Source organism: Euwallacea fornicatus, chromosome 3, assembly GCF_040115645.1.
Source record: "Euwallacea fornicatus isolate EFF26 chromosome 3, ASM4011564v1, whole genome shotgun sequence".
NCBI classification, from domain to species: domain Eukaryota; kingdom Metazoa; phylum Arthropoda; class Insecta; order Coleoptera; family Curculionidae; genus Euwallacea; species Euwallacea fornicatus.
Window position 1 is genome coordinate 3,295,283 of NC_089543.1, and position 18,348 is coordinate 3,313,630.

The following is an 18,348-nucleotide window of genomic DNA, read 5'->3' on the forward strand; positions in this document are numbered from 1 at the left end:
AAAATTACTGTGAAAATCATTCATATATGAGACAGTTAAGATGGGCAGAATTAGAGTAGAATTTAGATAACCCTTATATTCGACGAAAAAGTGTTAATAATTTTCTTGTTTGTAGAAGCCAAGCAGCTTTGAATATAAGAGAAAATTCTCTGCTCTTCGTAGTCCGAACATCCAAAAACTTTGAGTTATTTAATCCTAAATGAATTTTATGCAAACTGAAATATATGCCCCCTTAAACGTTCTATCTTTTATTACTTCTTCCTTTGAGGACTACTTCTGACCACTTCTGGTTCTACTTTTTGATCGTAAACCTGTGTGGCATCCGTCAACAATCGCACATGTGGATAATATTGTACTGAACTTTCTGACGGTTTTTTTCAAAACTGTGAGAAAAAGTATGTATGTTATTATAATATATAAAATCATGTTAATCGTCACAGAAACCTGGTTTTCCACGTTAATGTAATTTTAGACCATTTTGAAATCATACTCTGACAGCAAATAATTTTCCTCGAGTAAAAAAAATCATTCTCATTACCTATTATATGTAAAAATAAACGTAAGTTTAGATAATAATAACTCTATATATCTTAAACCAACATTTCTAGAATCTAGAGAAATTATTCATTCCTGTGAAATACGCAACTATATTTAACAATCTAGTAAAAGTATTGATGTTCTCCAGACAAATTTTAAAAGACGTGACTCAATAAATAAGCCTCAGGTGCACTTACTAGCACGAGAGTGTTATGAATTTTCCTAAAATACTCTTACCTTCGCTCGTACCTCAAAAGTGTAGGTTCACTTCGTATACGGTCGTAATAATTTCTTCATGAGACAAGATACCGTGTGCGACATAAATCACGTGTGTTCCTAGAAGTCAACAAAGAGAACTGTGACCTATGTTGCCCAAGAGTAAGGAGCTGAAGATATCGCACGAAAATCTACAGCCATGGAAATATTTTCTCGTGCGGTGTACATGTTAAATGTCAATTTTATTTTTAAAATGCCCCAGATGTATGGTCTAAGTGATAGCAACGTACAGAATTTACGGTTTGTCCTGAATTTGAGAGGTACTTTTAGGTGCTGTCGCGATATTTTATTTATGGTGACGACTTTTACTAGGTTTTATTGGAGGGCATGTCCGTACAGCATAGAATATATAAATGTCGAAGGTAAATACTGTATTATGCCGTAATACAACTTCTCCTAATTAGATTTTAATGGTTTAAATTAGATATACATAAAGTCTCATTTGTGTTAACGGACTAAATTCCTCATTTTAAAGTCCCTTTTATTTACAATGGCAGTTCTTCAACGTAGGAATTATTTAACTGTTGACAATAAAATAAAATATCGTTTTGCGGCAGTGGTATCTTCAAAATGATCTGAAACCAGTTTGAACATAAATACATAATATTATTTCAAGCTGATTTGGGTTAGTCATGCAAATATTGTCCGAGCATAGATAACAGACTAGGATATTTATTAAAGACAAATGTTCATATATAAATACTTCTCTTGTTTATGCTGTATAAATATAACGGACATTTTCATTTTTATGAGCTAAAACAGTGTGGATACCAATCGCAGTTCTTTAAGTTTCACTTTTCCAGCAAATAATTCAGACATGTGTAATATGTACATTTTAAAATGAAACTGAAAGAGAGGCCTTGACCATCTCACTGCCGACTTTTAACAAATCCTCATTAATGTCAGTTTAATTTCCTTCTAAATAATCGTAATTTTTCCTGGCAACTCCCTCACAATTAAGTTTAAGATACACTTATTAAAAAATGCTTTTATACAGATTAACCACTTAACCCTAAAAACTGGTCTCACAACCGAGACGAACTTCAACCTTCATCGTTACGTTTATTGCAGGCATTTTTTGTAGGGCAAAGCGACATCCTTATCCAGGCCTTTGTTTGAAGTGAACGTTTAATCGGCCTTTATATTCAAAGGGTAAAAGTGATGGTATTTCACTATTAACTCAAATTCTGTTTGTCAATTTCTTTGTGCAGTTTCGGTGATGGCTTTCTTGAAATGGTAGTTTTTCTGTGGCAATTGCAAACTAGGGCTCGTTTAATGGCACGAAATGAATAATTTCTACCAAGATTCGCCATGTTTAGATTGCAATAAATACCGTAGAATATATCCCAAGAAAACTGTAACACAACGGCTTAAAGAACGGGAGAAATGTCATTTTAATTTTTAATGTAGACTTGTGCGGCGGCAAAATAAGTCGGATGGTTATTCCATTTTGGAGGCGACGTGCAATTTAGTTGGTGCATCTTTATTTACTTTATCTTTGTTTCTTTAACAATTCAAATTAGGAGTTGTGAACCCACATTTCGCCTGTTTCCATTTCAATGGCAAATCTGTTTAGTTTACATATTTATGTTATCAGAAAACCCTCTATTGCGAACACTCATTTGTCTACATTCATAAAGCGGATATTAATAATCCCCCTATCATTTTTATGCAAATGCAATTACTAGGCGTACAAGCCTTGAAATGTTAAGCCAGATGTATGGATTTATGTCCTTTGTGCCTTCGTATAGGGACCGCATTCTGCAGCAAGTTCACTTAACGTAAAATGCTAAAACTTAAAATACCGATAACTAGATACACCGAACAAAGTTCGGTAACGAGCAATATATGCAAATCAGTGCCATTATACTGGCACTCCGTGAATATACATGTTATAAAAACATTTTGCAAGGAGGGGCTTTTTATTGTTGTTTTGTACTTAAAAAGATATTAAGAAGAGCTATTTGAACTAATTAGGAACCATGTCAGCTTTTGAATATTATTCAAGATACCCTCAAGATGCTTCTGTGTGGGGCAAATTTGATACCCATTTACTTTACAAAAGACATTATTGCATTTTGAAGGGCGAGGGTACTAAAGGAATAATCTTAAGGGATATTTATGAATAGATTTATTTCTGTACCGATTTTCATATTCCCACTCTCCTCTCAGAGGAAATTAATGTATTCACTGAATAAATTTTTCTAATATATTCATTAAAAGACAAAATTTCAATGATTTCTATATTTTTCGAGTTACACTTCAGAACTGGGAAAATTTTAGTGCTAATTTGGGGATGTCCGATCGCATGTATTTAAAAAATTGCTGATTTTTCGGTAAATTGATTTAGTCGTCATTGGACTGTTGTGAATTTGTACTCAACAAGAATGTCGTAAAATTGTCAGTTAAATGAAAATTGCCAATTCCAGTGAGTCCCGGCAAAGTGAAAACCTACAAAAATACTATTAATCGAATCGCTGCCATTCTGAAACGATAACAACATTGTTTATGGGGTTTTATATGACACAAAGCGCATTTGCACTATTTTTCAAACGAAATTTCAGATCATTTGAAAAATACCACTGCAAAGTATTTTATTTATCGTGTCAACAATGCAGATATTCGCGGTTATGGCCAGCTGTTGGCGTATTGTATTGCGGCCTTTTAAATCATATTTACTATAATGTCCCGTTGTGTAACGTTCAGACTAAATAGCGTTTTTAATTTAAATTGTTCATTTGTAGGCTGGTAATAAATAACCGCTTACATGAGTCGCAATTAGCGTTGAACGTATTTGATTTAAAAAGTGAATGCCTGCACAAACATGCAGCGGTTTAAGCGAACTTCATTGAATATTTACGAAAGCTATTTCAAAAATTCATATGTTAAATGCATGTGCAATGAAGTCTTGCTCTATACTACACGCTATAGAATTGTTTCAATTTCAAACACCTTAATTTGTCTCGTTATTTAGTTATTTCACCAAAAAGAGTGTTAAAATTGAAAAAAAAAAGATTTGACCTGTTAATAAACCCTTCGCACCCTAATCCTCATCAGCTATTGGACGGAATTATTATCAGTGACTGTGTGCGGACAAATTTCAACATTAACTGCATTAAACATATTCATTTCAATTACGACGACAAAATGTATTTTAAGACATAATTCGCAGGGTATCCTAATAAAACTTCCTAAGCAATAAATTATTTAGGCGGCATATTTAATTTACGGTTAAATTTTCCTGCAGCATGCATACAGACTCGTTAATATTTCTGCAACACGTATACCTACTAAATGAGATGCATTAACTTTGCACAGTATACTCCGTCGCAGCAATTTCGCGACGTTGTATAGCACCTCTCGAAACTGCAGAAACACCTTCATCCCCAGCTCGAAAATTAACATGTTTTTGTGTATATATATGGGAATCAAAGAACAGTATTACCGTTCTACCATCAAAGATTCTTAAATACAAACCGAATAGGTAACAAAAGTAGAAAAAATTATCGAAATTACATCTACATGAGTGACATTTAAAAAAAAACGCAATAAAAAAACAAGAGATTTCTATCATTAAAATAGTTCTCTGTCTATCTACAGGGTGAGTCTTAAGTAATGGGACACAGAGCAACGATGGATTTATGACATAAAAATAATGCAATATAGATAAATTTATGTTATACCAAAAGTTGAAAATAACTGAGATACAGGGTGCCAAAGTTGAAAAATTAAATCAAATTTTCCTCAATATCTCTGGAACCGTTCGGGCTAATTTCACGAAATTTATTATATAGGGGTTTTTGGAGATGATCAATTCAAATTTATCGACGATTTCGGTGTATCTTCTAGAGGGTGCCACAATCGACAATTAGGAGTCATTTAAGCCATTTAAACTTTTTTGTGCCACGGCGTATGTCATTTTGTCCTCATAAAATTTGTTCCTCTACCTTTTCTAGTTAAAAAAGTTATACCTTATTGGTGTCGCTAGGAGCAACGGTTTTCGAGAAATTCAATTAAATAACTTAAATTCCCATTTTTTCTACTTGTTGACATGTAACAACATAGTTTTTTTGTATTGTTAAAAAAGCACAAAGATTATATGAAAACATTTTAATACTGTAGTTGGTCTTCTATTGACATATTTATTTAAGCTCCAAACGAATATTTTAACAATAACAAAAAATTAAAAATTAAACATATCTTTCTGTGACAATAAATGTTCGACGTATCCACCATTTACTTGGATACATTTTGCAATTCTTTTACAGAACGACCTCTTTATTTTAAATAGCAATTGTTCATTCCGAAATAATGTGGCTGTATTTTGAATTTTTTTAAATAATTTTTCAGGTGTATTTATTGTATTTTGGTAAACGGAAGATTACATGTAACCCCATACACAAAAGTCCATAGGATCGAAGTCGGGGCTACGTGGGGGCCAGGGTATTTCAAATCCACGTCATATACAACGATTGGCAAAACGTGTACTTAACAAATCCCTTACTGGACGGGAAAAATGTACGGGTGCGCCGTTTTGCAAAAAAACATTGCTTGCCTTAAATTCAGAGGCACATCATCAAGAAGGTTCCCTAGTTCATTTTGGAGGAACTCTAAGTACAGAGGACCATTCAATTTGGGTGGTAATACATAGGGTCCTATGAAATAGTTATCAAATAATTTTTTATTTTAATTAAATTGTAAATTTATTTGTATACTTTACAAACACAATGCAGTGAAACTGAATTTTTGTTTGACATATCTTTGTTTTCATATGTTATATCATTCATTTGTTTTATCATAGACTACTTTTTTTTTTCGAGGAGGTGGGAATCTTCTTAAGACACCTGGCTTCGACGTGCAACCAGGTAGCGTGGGATTTGACCGACCATTATGTCGCCCGCCTACCCACTAAAACCACCTCCCCTCTTCGCCCCGGTATCGCCTTTCGGCATCCCTTCAGGGCTTATCATAGACTACTAAGATAAAGTAACGTCATAATTTTTTTTGTTATTGTTAAAATATTCGTTTGGAGCTTAAATAAATATGTCAATAGAAGACCAACTACAGTATTAAAATGTTTTCATATAATTTTTGTGCTTTTTTAACAATACAAAAAAATTTTGTTGTTACATGTCAACAAGTAGAAAAAATGGGAATTTAAGTTATTTAATTGAATTTCTCGAAAACCGTTGCTCCTAGCGACACCAATAAGGTATAACTTTTTTAACTAGAAAAGGTAGAGGAACAAATTTTATGAGGACAAAATGACATACGCCGTGGCACAAAAAAGTTTAAATGGCTTAAATGACTCCTAATTGTCGATTGTGGCACCCTCTAGAAGATACACCGAAATCGTCGATAAATTTGAATTGATCATCTCCAAAAACCCCTATATAATAAATTTCGTGAAATTAGCCCGAACGGTTCCAGAGATATTGAGGAAAATTTGATTTAATTTTTCAACTTTGGCACCCTGTATCTCAGTTATTTTCAACTTTTGGTATAACATAAATTTATCTATATTGCATTATTTTTATGTCATAAATCCATCGTTGCTCTGTGTCCCATTATTTAAGACTCACCCTGTATATAGAGATAAAGTTTTTCGCATAGTTTCCCTACGAGACGCAACACAATAAAAAACATAAAAAAGCATTTTTGATTCTAAAGACACACGGCCAGTTAGTTAGAGACTGGACAGTGTGAGATTCACCTTCGCACTCTCCCCTATTGAGTCCAGTGATCAGATGCGTGGAGAGAACGAGATGAACGAGATGCCTTTGCTGCTGGGATTCCCAGGTACCTCTAAGATTTCGTGTTGTTTATTGGAACAACTATAGTTCTCTTATCTCTCCTGCCACTGAGAATAACTTCTTCAGAAATTTCCGGAGTTCAGCTCAAGGCACCGTCATGAAGCAATACCTCGCATCTCCTTATTGCCTCGTTAGTTTTATCGATGAGCTGATACCTGTTTTCGACATATACGACTAGAGCTACATCATCTGCTTATCCCACCGGGAAACACATAAGACTACAACACAACCAGATTTTTCTTTGGGTAAAATGGTTTAATAAGATATTCCGTGGGTAGCCGGATATTTGTCAGTTTTGTAATTATTAAATAATACAGAGCTAGGAAGCACTATTAAATGCATTTTTAACGCCTATCGCTGTGAAGGCGCACTATTTTTCCCTTATTCTGCGGGTTTTAGCTTGAATGGTTTTTTCCATTATATTCTACATCGTCAAATTTCCTGTCCGATGGTTTCCTCCCAGTTATATACCAATCTATGTGTAATTAGACGCTCGTGCACGTTTGTCTTGAGAATTTAGTTTACCAGGAAAAATAGCATCTGGGCTCTTGGATCGTCCATTTTTTTTGTCCAGTTTATTCAACAGAGCTAAGCTGCCTTTCTCCAGTTCTTAGAAATTTTTGATTTTCTCAAAACTGATTAACTCCTCTGAGGATTCCGTCAAGTTGTTTGGATGCAGAGTTTTATAAGTGCTAAGATATTTTGTGATAAGGTTGGCGATAGGTCTTTGATAAATTCCCGCGTGATGACACTGGTGATGCTTACAGGTGTTAAGTCTTTTAGGCCTTTTTCTATAACTGCCGCCATGTAGATCTTCATTTGGCTTGTTGCACAATTTACTATCCTTTTCTGAGTGTGAATGTTTATTTATAATAGCAACATTCATGCCGCAGAGGAGAGATAAATTGAAGTTAGTTCATGTTAGGAGGGAAAATACAATAAAAATATCTTGAAATCTCAAAACTTTTCAAACTGAAGTTTTAACAGTCTTTTAGTTTGAGAAGATTTACGCATGCTGTAATCTTCTATAAAGTAATGAACGTTGAAATTTTGTCCAACATATTTTTACGTCCATCCAGCCATTTGTTAAATTTGATTAGAGTGAATCAAAGCCTTATTTTCTCGCACATTTTCTTGCAATCGATCCAAAAAATCCTTAATATACAGAGTTTCTTAAAGTGTGCGAAGAACTTTAGAAGGTGATAGTGTGCACACTTGCAGTTATTTGATGAAGCTTTTGAAAATGTTGTTGAGTATATTAAGAACGTTGATATATTTCATAAAGTAATTTAGGCTAAGAATGTTCAAACAATTTTTTGCTCGAAGAGATCTTTAACGATCTTTAAGGTAGCAAGGATAATATAGGTTTAAAGCAAGAATATTAACGTAAATGAACGTATTTTATTATAGACTATTATCATTCAGCTTATTTGAGTTCGGCGAAACCGTTAAATAAAATTCATTGGAATTGTATCATTTTTCTGCCGTTTTGACGATAAATTAGGATATTTGAGAAGGATTACGTTTTATTTTGTAAAAGCATATATAAACATATAAGGCTGTGTGTTTTTGAGAGGAGCAATAATTCAAGCTCTTATCCTTAAAACCCCAACAATTTTCTTTAATGCTCCGAATATTTAAAAATAAAATTCATTCAAATTAAAGGTCTTTCCCTTTAATTTGTGCAGTTTTTATGACAAAATATCCCCTCGTTTAGCTTTGCTTTTGTTTCGGTGGAACATAATAATGGATTTTTGTATTAAAAGGGTAAGAAGAACGATTCTTCTTTTGCTAACGCGAAAGTCGATAGTGTTGGTACACTCTTTTGTTCCTGTAACGAGGGGTTTCTTATCGACCTTGGAGCCGGTTTTTTATTTTCAGGAGGGGATTGTAGACTAGGGATTATGCAATTTATTCGTTGTCCTTATCAGCAACCAATTTTGCTGTTAATTAGTTAATCGAATCAGCCGGCTTTGGGATAATGTTGCCTTGCTTGAGATATTTTATGGGTTTGAAATAAATTATGTTGTAAAAAAGTGAAATGACTTGTTAAAGAGAAATGTTCACAAATGAGGAGTCTTTTTATGTAACTGGACCACTATTTCTTGTAGCAAGGTGCAATTATAGGGACACTTTAAATAAGCTTACAGTAAATTTCGAAAATATAATCCAACAAAATCTAAATTAAAATATACTAAAATATAAACGAAAACTTCCTGACAATCTCGTCGTTCATTTTACGCAGAAGGAAATCAACGCTTAAGTTTCAAACGCCTGAAAAAACTTCGTTTAAAATTCAAATATAGGGAAAATAATTGTAAAAAAAAACGTTTAGGCAACATTTAATTTAAATTTAAGGCACAATTCCGTTCCCGATTTGCCGGCGCGTACATTTTAATGTTAATATTGGGAAAGTTCGAGGATAAAGCTACATTATGCAAAAACCAACTGGAGGGAATGAAGGAAGAATAGCGAAGAACAAGGGGACGATGGGGACGGAACCTAATTTAATCATATTAAAAAATAAAACATTTAATTTTTATTTCCCTGTTACTGGACCAAAATACGTTGTAAAATGATATAGACGGTGTTTAAAAATAGCGAAATGTAAAGCAACGAGGTCAAGTTAGAATCTAAAAATAGGAAAAAGAGAAACAATTTCCCTCTCCTTTTCTGTCGAGGGTTAATTACTCCGCTAGTCTTTGTTGCATTAAAAGCTGGTGCAGAGCTAGTTTAAAACAATGTGAAAAATTCCTGTTAATTTATAATTACTATAAAGCTAGAGCAAGTTGTTCCCCCAATTAAAGTCTCAGCATTTTTAAGGCTTACAGTTTCATTTACCTTTCTGTTCTTCCATAAATGCGTAATCTACAAATCCTTTGTTTCGCTTTACTTCTGGTGAATTTTCACTGCTGAATTTTACGATATTAACATCATATAAAATTCAGAAAATGCATGGATTTATGAGTAAATCTTTTAATGCTTTAATAACACTTTGGACGAATCAAAAAATTCTCTGTATAACAGTGTAAACTGTAGCGTAAAGAATGTTACTAGCAGAGATGCACGGTACAATAATCAGAAAATTTTTCAGAAAAACCGAAAGTTCGTACTAAGATTATCAATTCTTTTAATTTATGTACTTACTCGACATTTAAAAACTCATTCAGTTTCCATAAATTTCAGACACACAAATAAGTTAATATTTTAAGTTTTTCATTTACCCAGCTTTACTTCCTATATTCTCTTTACTTGTATGGGTGTTGTATTGACATGGAGGAATTCACTGATTCAAATTTTAGTTGAAATAAACCTTTTTAGTTAAATAAAATGTGGTGTTCTGATACATGAAGGTGCTTATTCCAAACTCTGCATTTAGTATTAAGAATTCCCCCATGTCTAAAATGTACATTACTATAATGTAGTTTCCTCTAAATGTTATAAACTCCTTCCCACCGTGGCAAAAAGCAATATAACCTCTTGTAAAGCAGGCGGGCAACTTAAAAGCATATATGTAAGAAGTAAAATTTATCACAGAGAGAAGTTGCCATGTTACCTTAAAATTGAATTTCACTGAAATGTTTTATAAAGCCATAAAGATAAACATACTTTACGCACATTAAAGAAAAAATATAGTCCCTCAGTGGAAGGGTGTTTGTTTTTTATTCTTTTTGTGATATATGTACTGATATAACCTATCACACTGTAGGATTTTCTTTTTGGTATCTTAGTGGAGGGAAGACTAATGTAATAATGTCCTTGTTAGAGAGAAAATGTTAAATATTGGTATTTAACATTTTCTACGTAGCTATTTAGCAATTTTTAATTTAGAACACTACAACAATATTATTATTGTCCATCGCAAACGTAGGAAAAAAATCATAATGTAATCACTTTGTAATAATATATGTGTAATTTGGATGCGGCTTTTTAGTAAAAAATTAAATTTGTGTAAAATATTTAAATTTCTTTATGATCCAAAGTTCGAGTCCTGTAGAGCACTAAACAAGGTGAAGTTCACAGACGATTTATGCCCCTCTATTTCTATTTATTGCAGTCAGTCCGGCAAGAACGAACGAATAATCCCATTAATCTGCTAGAGAACCCAAACTGACGCCCGAGCTTAATTATATGAAACTATCATGGTCAACCCCCTAGGGAGCCTTGCCTTGATCTGTATGAATAATGTTCAAATTTGCTCGATCATTTAGTAAGTCATTACTTTCTCAGGAAAGCACACAAGATTTGTCACACATAATCTGACGGAAATAACAGACCTATAATTACATTAAATATGTACTACATATAAGTAATTTTCGAATACTTGGTTTAAGAATATGCAGGCTGAAGGGAGGTTTGTGATTTCTCGTCGTACTGGAGTCACTTTTTTTTTGAGAATCGGACAGATTTTGTTCATCTTCCGTATATGCATTAGAAAAATTACTTGATTTTAAAATGAGATTAAAAATATGTTTTAATGATTCCGACACAATAAAACCGCAATCTCATGCAAGAAAGCTAGGAAAATAGTCTACCATGGAAGTGATTTTATCTTTAATACCTACAAGCTTTTCATGTACATGTTTTTATCAAAGTAAAATATTACTAAAATATGGATATTTTGCACTGCAATTTTCCTCAAAACACTTGATTGTAGTCAATAGTGTTCCAAATTAAATGTGGTCACAATGTTAATAAATTTGCATGCATTTGTTATGAATCATTTAAAAAATAAAAAAAGCAACATAATCTATATGTTGAATTGAAAACGTTTATGTTTTATATACGTTTCAAATTCCAAAAATTATGCCAGCTTATCCTTACTTGGAACACAAAGATTAAAAACATAAATTACAAAGAGTACAAGGACATGGTAATTTTCGATAAATAATAGTTTTTTTGGCTATTTTTGCAAGCTTCGACCAAAAGATCGAACTGATAAGGGTCATTTAAAACTAATTATATGCTCCGCTTTATAACTGCGACTTTTAAAGAACAGAACCTAACATGAGATTGAGAGTTGAGAACTTTAAATCTTATACAGTGCTTGGAAAAAGTATTGCAACCCGTTTATAACTTTCATAAATTCGTTATTTTAACAAAACGTTTAAACACGTCTAATTTTATTTTGAAAAAGGCATTTAATAGATTATTTTCGATGTTAAAAATGTTTACCTCTATTCAGCTGCCTATCCCAAAATTTTATTTTCAAATCGAACGCTACCCATTGTAGTATATCAAATGAAAGATTAATAATTGATAATTCAAAAGAGGATACAACGCCATCCTCGGAAGTAATATTGCATCTACAGTTTCCCTTTAAAAAAATTTAGAACAAAATTCACATCCTTCAACGATTATAATTTTTAGACTTTGTTTTCTAGATAAACAATCCTTTCTTATATCAGTTTGAAATAGAGCTAAAAAATTATTATATTTTTTCACTTAATAAGACGTAGAAGTCCCAAATCACTATTAACGTGAACAATTTTTAATACAAAATATTTTGTTTTTCATATAATTCATTAATAGTTGAATCTAATTTTTACCCACCTACTACAGTCAGGATATTAAAAAAAAGGAATCGTCGTTGAATGCAGTTTCTGCATATGCAACATCTTCAAAAACTCTATCTATAGATGGACATAATTGGTCATCAATTGATCGGTCCATTTTTCATAGAGGCGACTGTAAACAATGCATCGAACCTGTACTTAGTGCAAAACGACATAGTTCCATCAACCCATGGAGAAAATGGGGAACCAACAGCTAATAATTATTTGGTTCTAATGAGATGGTGCATCACTTCATTATGCAATGGCTGTGATAGTGTCTTGATGAGATTGTCCCTAGAACGTAGATCGGTAGAAGGGGCGCAATAGAATGGCCGCCACGATCTCCGGGTCTTACACCCTTCGATTTTTTTTCTGGGTCACTCAAAAGGTTCTATTTACAAAAATGGACCAGAACATTTATATGATTTGCATCTTACAGTTCAAGTAGAATTAAAATAAATAACAAAAGCAACACTGGATAATTGCATAAGGGAGTTCGAGGAACGATCGAGCCATTGCAAACGATTACTGAAGCCCAATTTAAGCATTTATTGTACGAATTTCAATTTTGCTTGATGTAATAGTAGGTTACTTTATTTCATACCTAATAATTTTATTTTTATGGAAACTGTAGATCCAATTTTAGTTCTAAGTATATCGTTGTATCTCTTATGGAATTACCTTTCATTTGATATACTACAGTGGATACATTTCAATTTGAAATATGAAAAGTTAGTGCGGGTAGCTGGATAGGGGTGAAATTTTTGGACATCGGGTATAACGCATTAAATGACTTTTTTTTATATATAATTATATGCACTTAAACGTTATAAAATAATATCAGCTTTATGAAAGTTATAAAAGGGTTGCGATACTTTTTACTAGAGCTGCATATCTTCCGCGTAGGAAGAAATACTGTATGCTAAATCGTATTTCAAACATTTGCCAGCTTACAGTTCGATGCACAAAAACACCAATTCAGCTCACTTCCCCCTTAAACATAATGCCATTAAACAGAATTCGTTTGAATTAATAAAATTTATTTTTGCCACGTAATATATGATGCTATTTACAACCCTCATAAATTTCTCTACAAAAACTTTGTATATTATATGGATAATCTGGCTGATTTACAAGGGCTTCCTTTAAATCAATTAAAAGCGGTAAAGCGTTACCTTCATCACATTAATACATACAGTGGCAAACGCCAAGATGATTACAAATTGAATAATCCTATTAGGAAGTTGTCAGCTTACTCACTTCGAAACATTTATTTCATATCTCGCAATGTATCAAAGGAATAAACCATAGCTAGCTGACATTCAGCGTAAATTACCTGTAAGGCAGAATTGGGAGGAACAAAAGGATTGCAAACTAAACAACAGCAAATTTAGACACAGACATAAATAATTGCATTACGTTTGGGCGTTTGGCGGTTGTCAACGTAACGTTGTGGCACGTTTATGATATGTTCGGCTCCTGTTCCATGAAAAATAAATCACGGTAGCTAATGCGGATGTATGTTTTTGTGGAGCTGGATATGTTACATATTGTGACATTGGACTGTTTTCGTTGAGTGGAACGAAATCCTTTTACATGGTTTTCTAGATATGTAAATATTTCACCCCGCTTCCGAGCACAGAGTTTATCTTTGAAAATTTAATTTAATAACTTGGACACATGGGATAATAGAAATGGCAAACAAAGAACTTTGCATTCCATAGCTCCCGTAATCAAAAATAAAAGTGGACACTATTATCTCGTGTCTTTAACTGACATTTGGATGAACGTACAATTGTTCAGGTGGTAAAGTTAAACATACTGAGGCAACGTTTGGGCCCAGCTCTTAAACCCATTTTCAAAAAAAAAAAAAAACCTAATCGGAGCACTCTGCACTGAGCAAACGAGTCCTCCTTTAAAGATTCTTCCGCATATTAAGCGCTTGTAAAATTCCGAATTAATTTAAAATAAATGGAGGAGTAAACACAAAGATGCCGGATACAAACCCATTTTCCCTTAGACTCTAACTGAGCTAGCAAGTTTCACCCGCCTTTAGGGTTTTAAATTATAAATTAATAGGGGATGTAACTTTTTACCTTCCTATAATCCTGCGAGGTAAAAACTTTTAATACAGAAAGACTGCGGAGGAGTCTTAAAAATTAATGCCCAACCAAAAGTAAAATTGAACTGTCGCCTGTTTTAGCCTTATTAAATTAGGTTCTGGTCTCATCACCCTCTTGTTCTTTGCTATTCTTTCTTCATTCGCGCCGGTCGGTTTTGCATAATGTGAGTTCTCCCTTAACTTTCTAAATATTGATTAAGTTTAAAAACATTCACCCTTAGAGTGCCACCAAGTGATTTCCAAATTAGATTTTGTCGCGTATGTTTTACTGAGGGGGATATATTTAGAGTTTTACTGTTAAATTTCATATTTAGCGATGTAAGAAGGTGAATTGAGATCGTGTGATCTAAAGTAATGCTTAACATGTCCCACACTATTTTCCATTTAGAATTTTTGTAGTAAACCTTTTTTCATCTTTTACTTTAGCGTAAATAGTAAAGTACACTGCGACAAAGATAAGCAGTGCCACATTATTAAAAAAAAAACTACATAGAAAATTATGAAAGAAACAAAACAAAAAAAAATTAAATATGTTTTTTGAACTGTCCCCACAGGTATTGTTATTGTTTTTGAATATTCGTTGACCAGTTACTGTTTGTCGTTTCTTAGACATTTTATATTTAATTTTTCAGGAATTTTTGAGCGACTTTCAATGATTTAACAATACATATACTTCAATTTTGATAAAAATGAATGTACGTGTACTTATTACGGTACTATTTTTCGAGCTGACTTCCAATTTTTAAAAACTAACGCAACCGCTAACCGATTATCAAAAGTTTATAGAAAAATTTAGAATATTTCAATCTCTAACTGTTTTGCTCTAAGCCAATCCAGTCGTTTGGAGACAGTCCAAGTTTTATTGTGCTAAAATCACGTTCCAAGTGTTTCAGATCAGTTGAGAAATAATTCCTGAATGTCATCAGTCTGGGCAATTGCCCACTCTCTCTTCCAAAGACGGCAACGGTCCAAAATCGTCTAATGTTCACCAAGACACTATCCCTGACTTCAATGATGAGGTGTTGATTATAGTGTTTCGTAAAAACATTCCACATTTTCTATGTTTACACATAACTTTATTACTCCGAATTCTTATTAAGTAAATGTAGATGTGCACCAACCCATCGATTTTCAGATTGATACGGGATAACTCTAGACATATTTATTGCCTCCATAACAGGTTAAAACTTCAATCCCCTCAAATTCCTTTCTTAAACTTTAAAAAGTGGTCTTTTTCGCGGAGTATTGCTTTAAAATGGGTTATAGAAAGTTTTCAGATCTAGTAGAAAATTTTCGGAGTTATTTTAACATCGCTGCTGCAACTAACTCGGAGCCAAAAAGTTTGTTTTGCTCTACTAATGTATGGAGTCAGATAACGCCACCACAATGGATCCAGATGTTCTATTCTTTGTTATATTCTATTTGAGTTTTATGTTGCTATGCTTATTATATACTTTTTCCATGGTAGGACGATAAAAGCAAGCGGGAAAATAAGGTGTCTGTCCCAGTCATTATGGTTAATAGCATAATTTTCAGCTGAACTATCGATCTCGGCTCAATGTTAAATACATTTTGTATATGATACAAAAAGGCCAGGCGAATAAAAGTAAACTAAATCGATATCCGCAGTAAGATATCTGCAGTAATACAGAACAAAGCAGGGTGTATTATCGCTGTGTTGGGTTCAGCTCTGTTGCAAAAAGAGAATTATTACATGTGCTCTTTATAAACTTTGACAGTGAGCTAATCTATCTCAGATTTTGATGTATGATGGCTTAATTTACTGCGTGGGACCGCTTCGATTATGACGGAGTGAGCTTATAATATAAAGACCTGCTACTCCATCGAGAAATTGATGAGTGGAATTTCCATCATTCTTATTTATGGCCAACTAGATAAAAGTATCCCTAGCCCACGTGGGGAATTTATGAGGATTTCCGCGTTCCTCGTTCTCAAATATCAAACTTCTGTTTAATTTGAGCAATGATAATTAATTGCTACCACCCAAAAAAAATACCGAAACCCTAACAAGCCTGAGAATATCTTCTCGAAGGAAAATAGCCCGAAAAAGTGTTGCAATTTATCTCCGCCGAGAAACATATTTACATTGCCAAAGTAATTGGAGATTTCAGAAAGTTATCCCTACCTATTGTAAGTTTGCTGTTGCTTTATTCTCCCTTTGTTCCGTTGACAAATTTAACAGTATCTCTAACGCGACGTTCCTGAAAGCATCCCAAACGTAAGTCAAATAAAATATCTCATTAAAACTTGAGACACTGATAAAATATTTTATCAGCATCGCGCTCACACTTTTACCTTGTTTATGTCCAGTTTCGAACGATTAGTTTCACTCTTCAGTATTACTTTGATGTGATATAGCGCGCAACTTGCATTCCAAAGCGAATTCTGTGTGCATAAGCCAGATCACATAACCAGGAACGCACATCCCATTTATCCGATGCCTTTCGTTAACGAACCAATAGGTGTGGTTGATTAAGTCAAAGCTCATATCGATTACCCGCCATTATCTAGGCGATACAAAATGTTGCTATTTTAGTTGAGGCCAGTTGTGTGTCTCGCATGTGAAAATTTGAATTTCAAAGCGCTAACTATAATTTTCTTGTGTTTCTCTATTCTATTTCGTAAACTGGAAGCAATGGTCTAATTGACGTTTCCTATCACCCAACCAGGAAGCACAGTACATACGCAACATTTTAGCTCTTAACTGCAAGTATCAATATTGCAGCACGCAAACCTCTTTATTGTTACTGGTGCAAATCAACTCTAAGATGGATAATCATTCACTTCAGCGAACTCGAAATGCATACGTTAATTTGAAATATAACATGTCTTTGTTTCAGGTGTCAATGGGCGAGAATGGAAATAAAATAATGGTAAGGATGAACGTGTGGAAGAATTTAAATCTAGACTTTATAAAACGGGGGATTACCTTCGCAGGGTGCCCTATTCGAAAACTTACTATTGCCCTCAAATAGCTCCGAAAACATTGTTTTTATAAAATAAAGCTTGAATCGTTGAAATATCTAGAGAAAAGTGCTGTGAAAATGTTTTAATAGAGTTTGAACAAACACTTTTAAACAATGAGCATTTCTGGAGACCACCTTGTAACTCTGAAATTGAAGAATTTTCATTTACACCTATCAAGAACGTACACGTCAGGGCGTGTGCAAAAGCTGTGGGACAAAAAACCTTCCTAAATTAGTCGTAAATATTATGAAGTTCTTTTTCACTCTATTTTCCAAGCGTTAATGTAGCTTACACATATACGAAAACTCTTAATTTATTTCCCCAGTTTATAACCCTACCAAGAATGAGAAACAGCTGTAATGTAGCATAACGCGCGAGCCGCAAATAATATTATCTTAAATGGTTATTATCTGTGAAAATATTACTATGATCCCTTTTGTGTACACTCCAGAGGAATATTCAGGGTTAGATACCTGCCAGGGACATGTTTGGGAGTTAAGTGCATCCCTGGAGGTGTGCGAGGGGATGATCCGCCGTCTAGATATTATGTGGACCACCCAAGGGCACATTATCTTTAGTGGATGGCCATATTCCTAAATTCTAATTAGAGCGTGTACGCGGATATAATTAAGGTCAACAATTGTTAATGGTTCTCCTAAAAGGTTTTTATTTAATTAGTTTTATTTATTTTAAAGGCTCTAGCGAACTTGTTCTTAATGTTATTTTACCCGTCCCTGCTCAATATTTGCGATGAAGCTTAAATTACTAAAGATGTGAAAAGGTACGAATTTGCTACGCATCATAGAGACCGACCGATTAGGAAATTACTTCGGAAGATCTAATAAATCCAATTTTGTTGGCGAAATTGTGTAATTTTAAAGTGGTAGCGCATTCTTGGCCAAGTTATACATTGGTTGTTCCAGCGCTTAATAGGTCCTCAGCAAAGCTAATTAAATTGCTTACCATTTTCCGAACTCTAATGACATCTTCAAGGTATATTTAAGGCAGTGTGACTATTCTTATTTTTTTAGGCAATTTAGTAAAAACTTATATACAA

General features: G+C 33.5%; 1 protein-coding gene across 6 annotated transcripts in view; it reads left to right on the top strand.

The window, feature by feature from the left end:
* The window catches only part of LOC136350713 (cytotoxic granule associated RNA binding protein TIA1), a 119,430-nt gene that overhangs the window by 36,145 nt on the left and 64,937 nt on the right, over positions 1-18,348 (top strand). For 4 of the 6 annotated variants that reach the window (XM_066302725.1, XM_066302722.1, XM_066302723.1 and 1 more), the window contains one exon: positions 17,165-17,197. The exons of the other annotated variants lie outside the window; for them this stretch is intronic. In XM_066302725.1, coding sequence (XP_066158822.1) covers positions 17,165-17,197 — 33 coding nt within the window. The remainder of the gene's footprint in view (positions 1-17,164; positions 17,198-18,348) is intronic. 6 annotated transcript variants of the gene reach the window in all.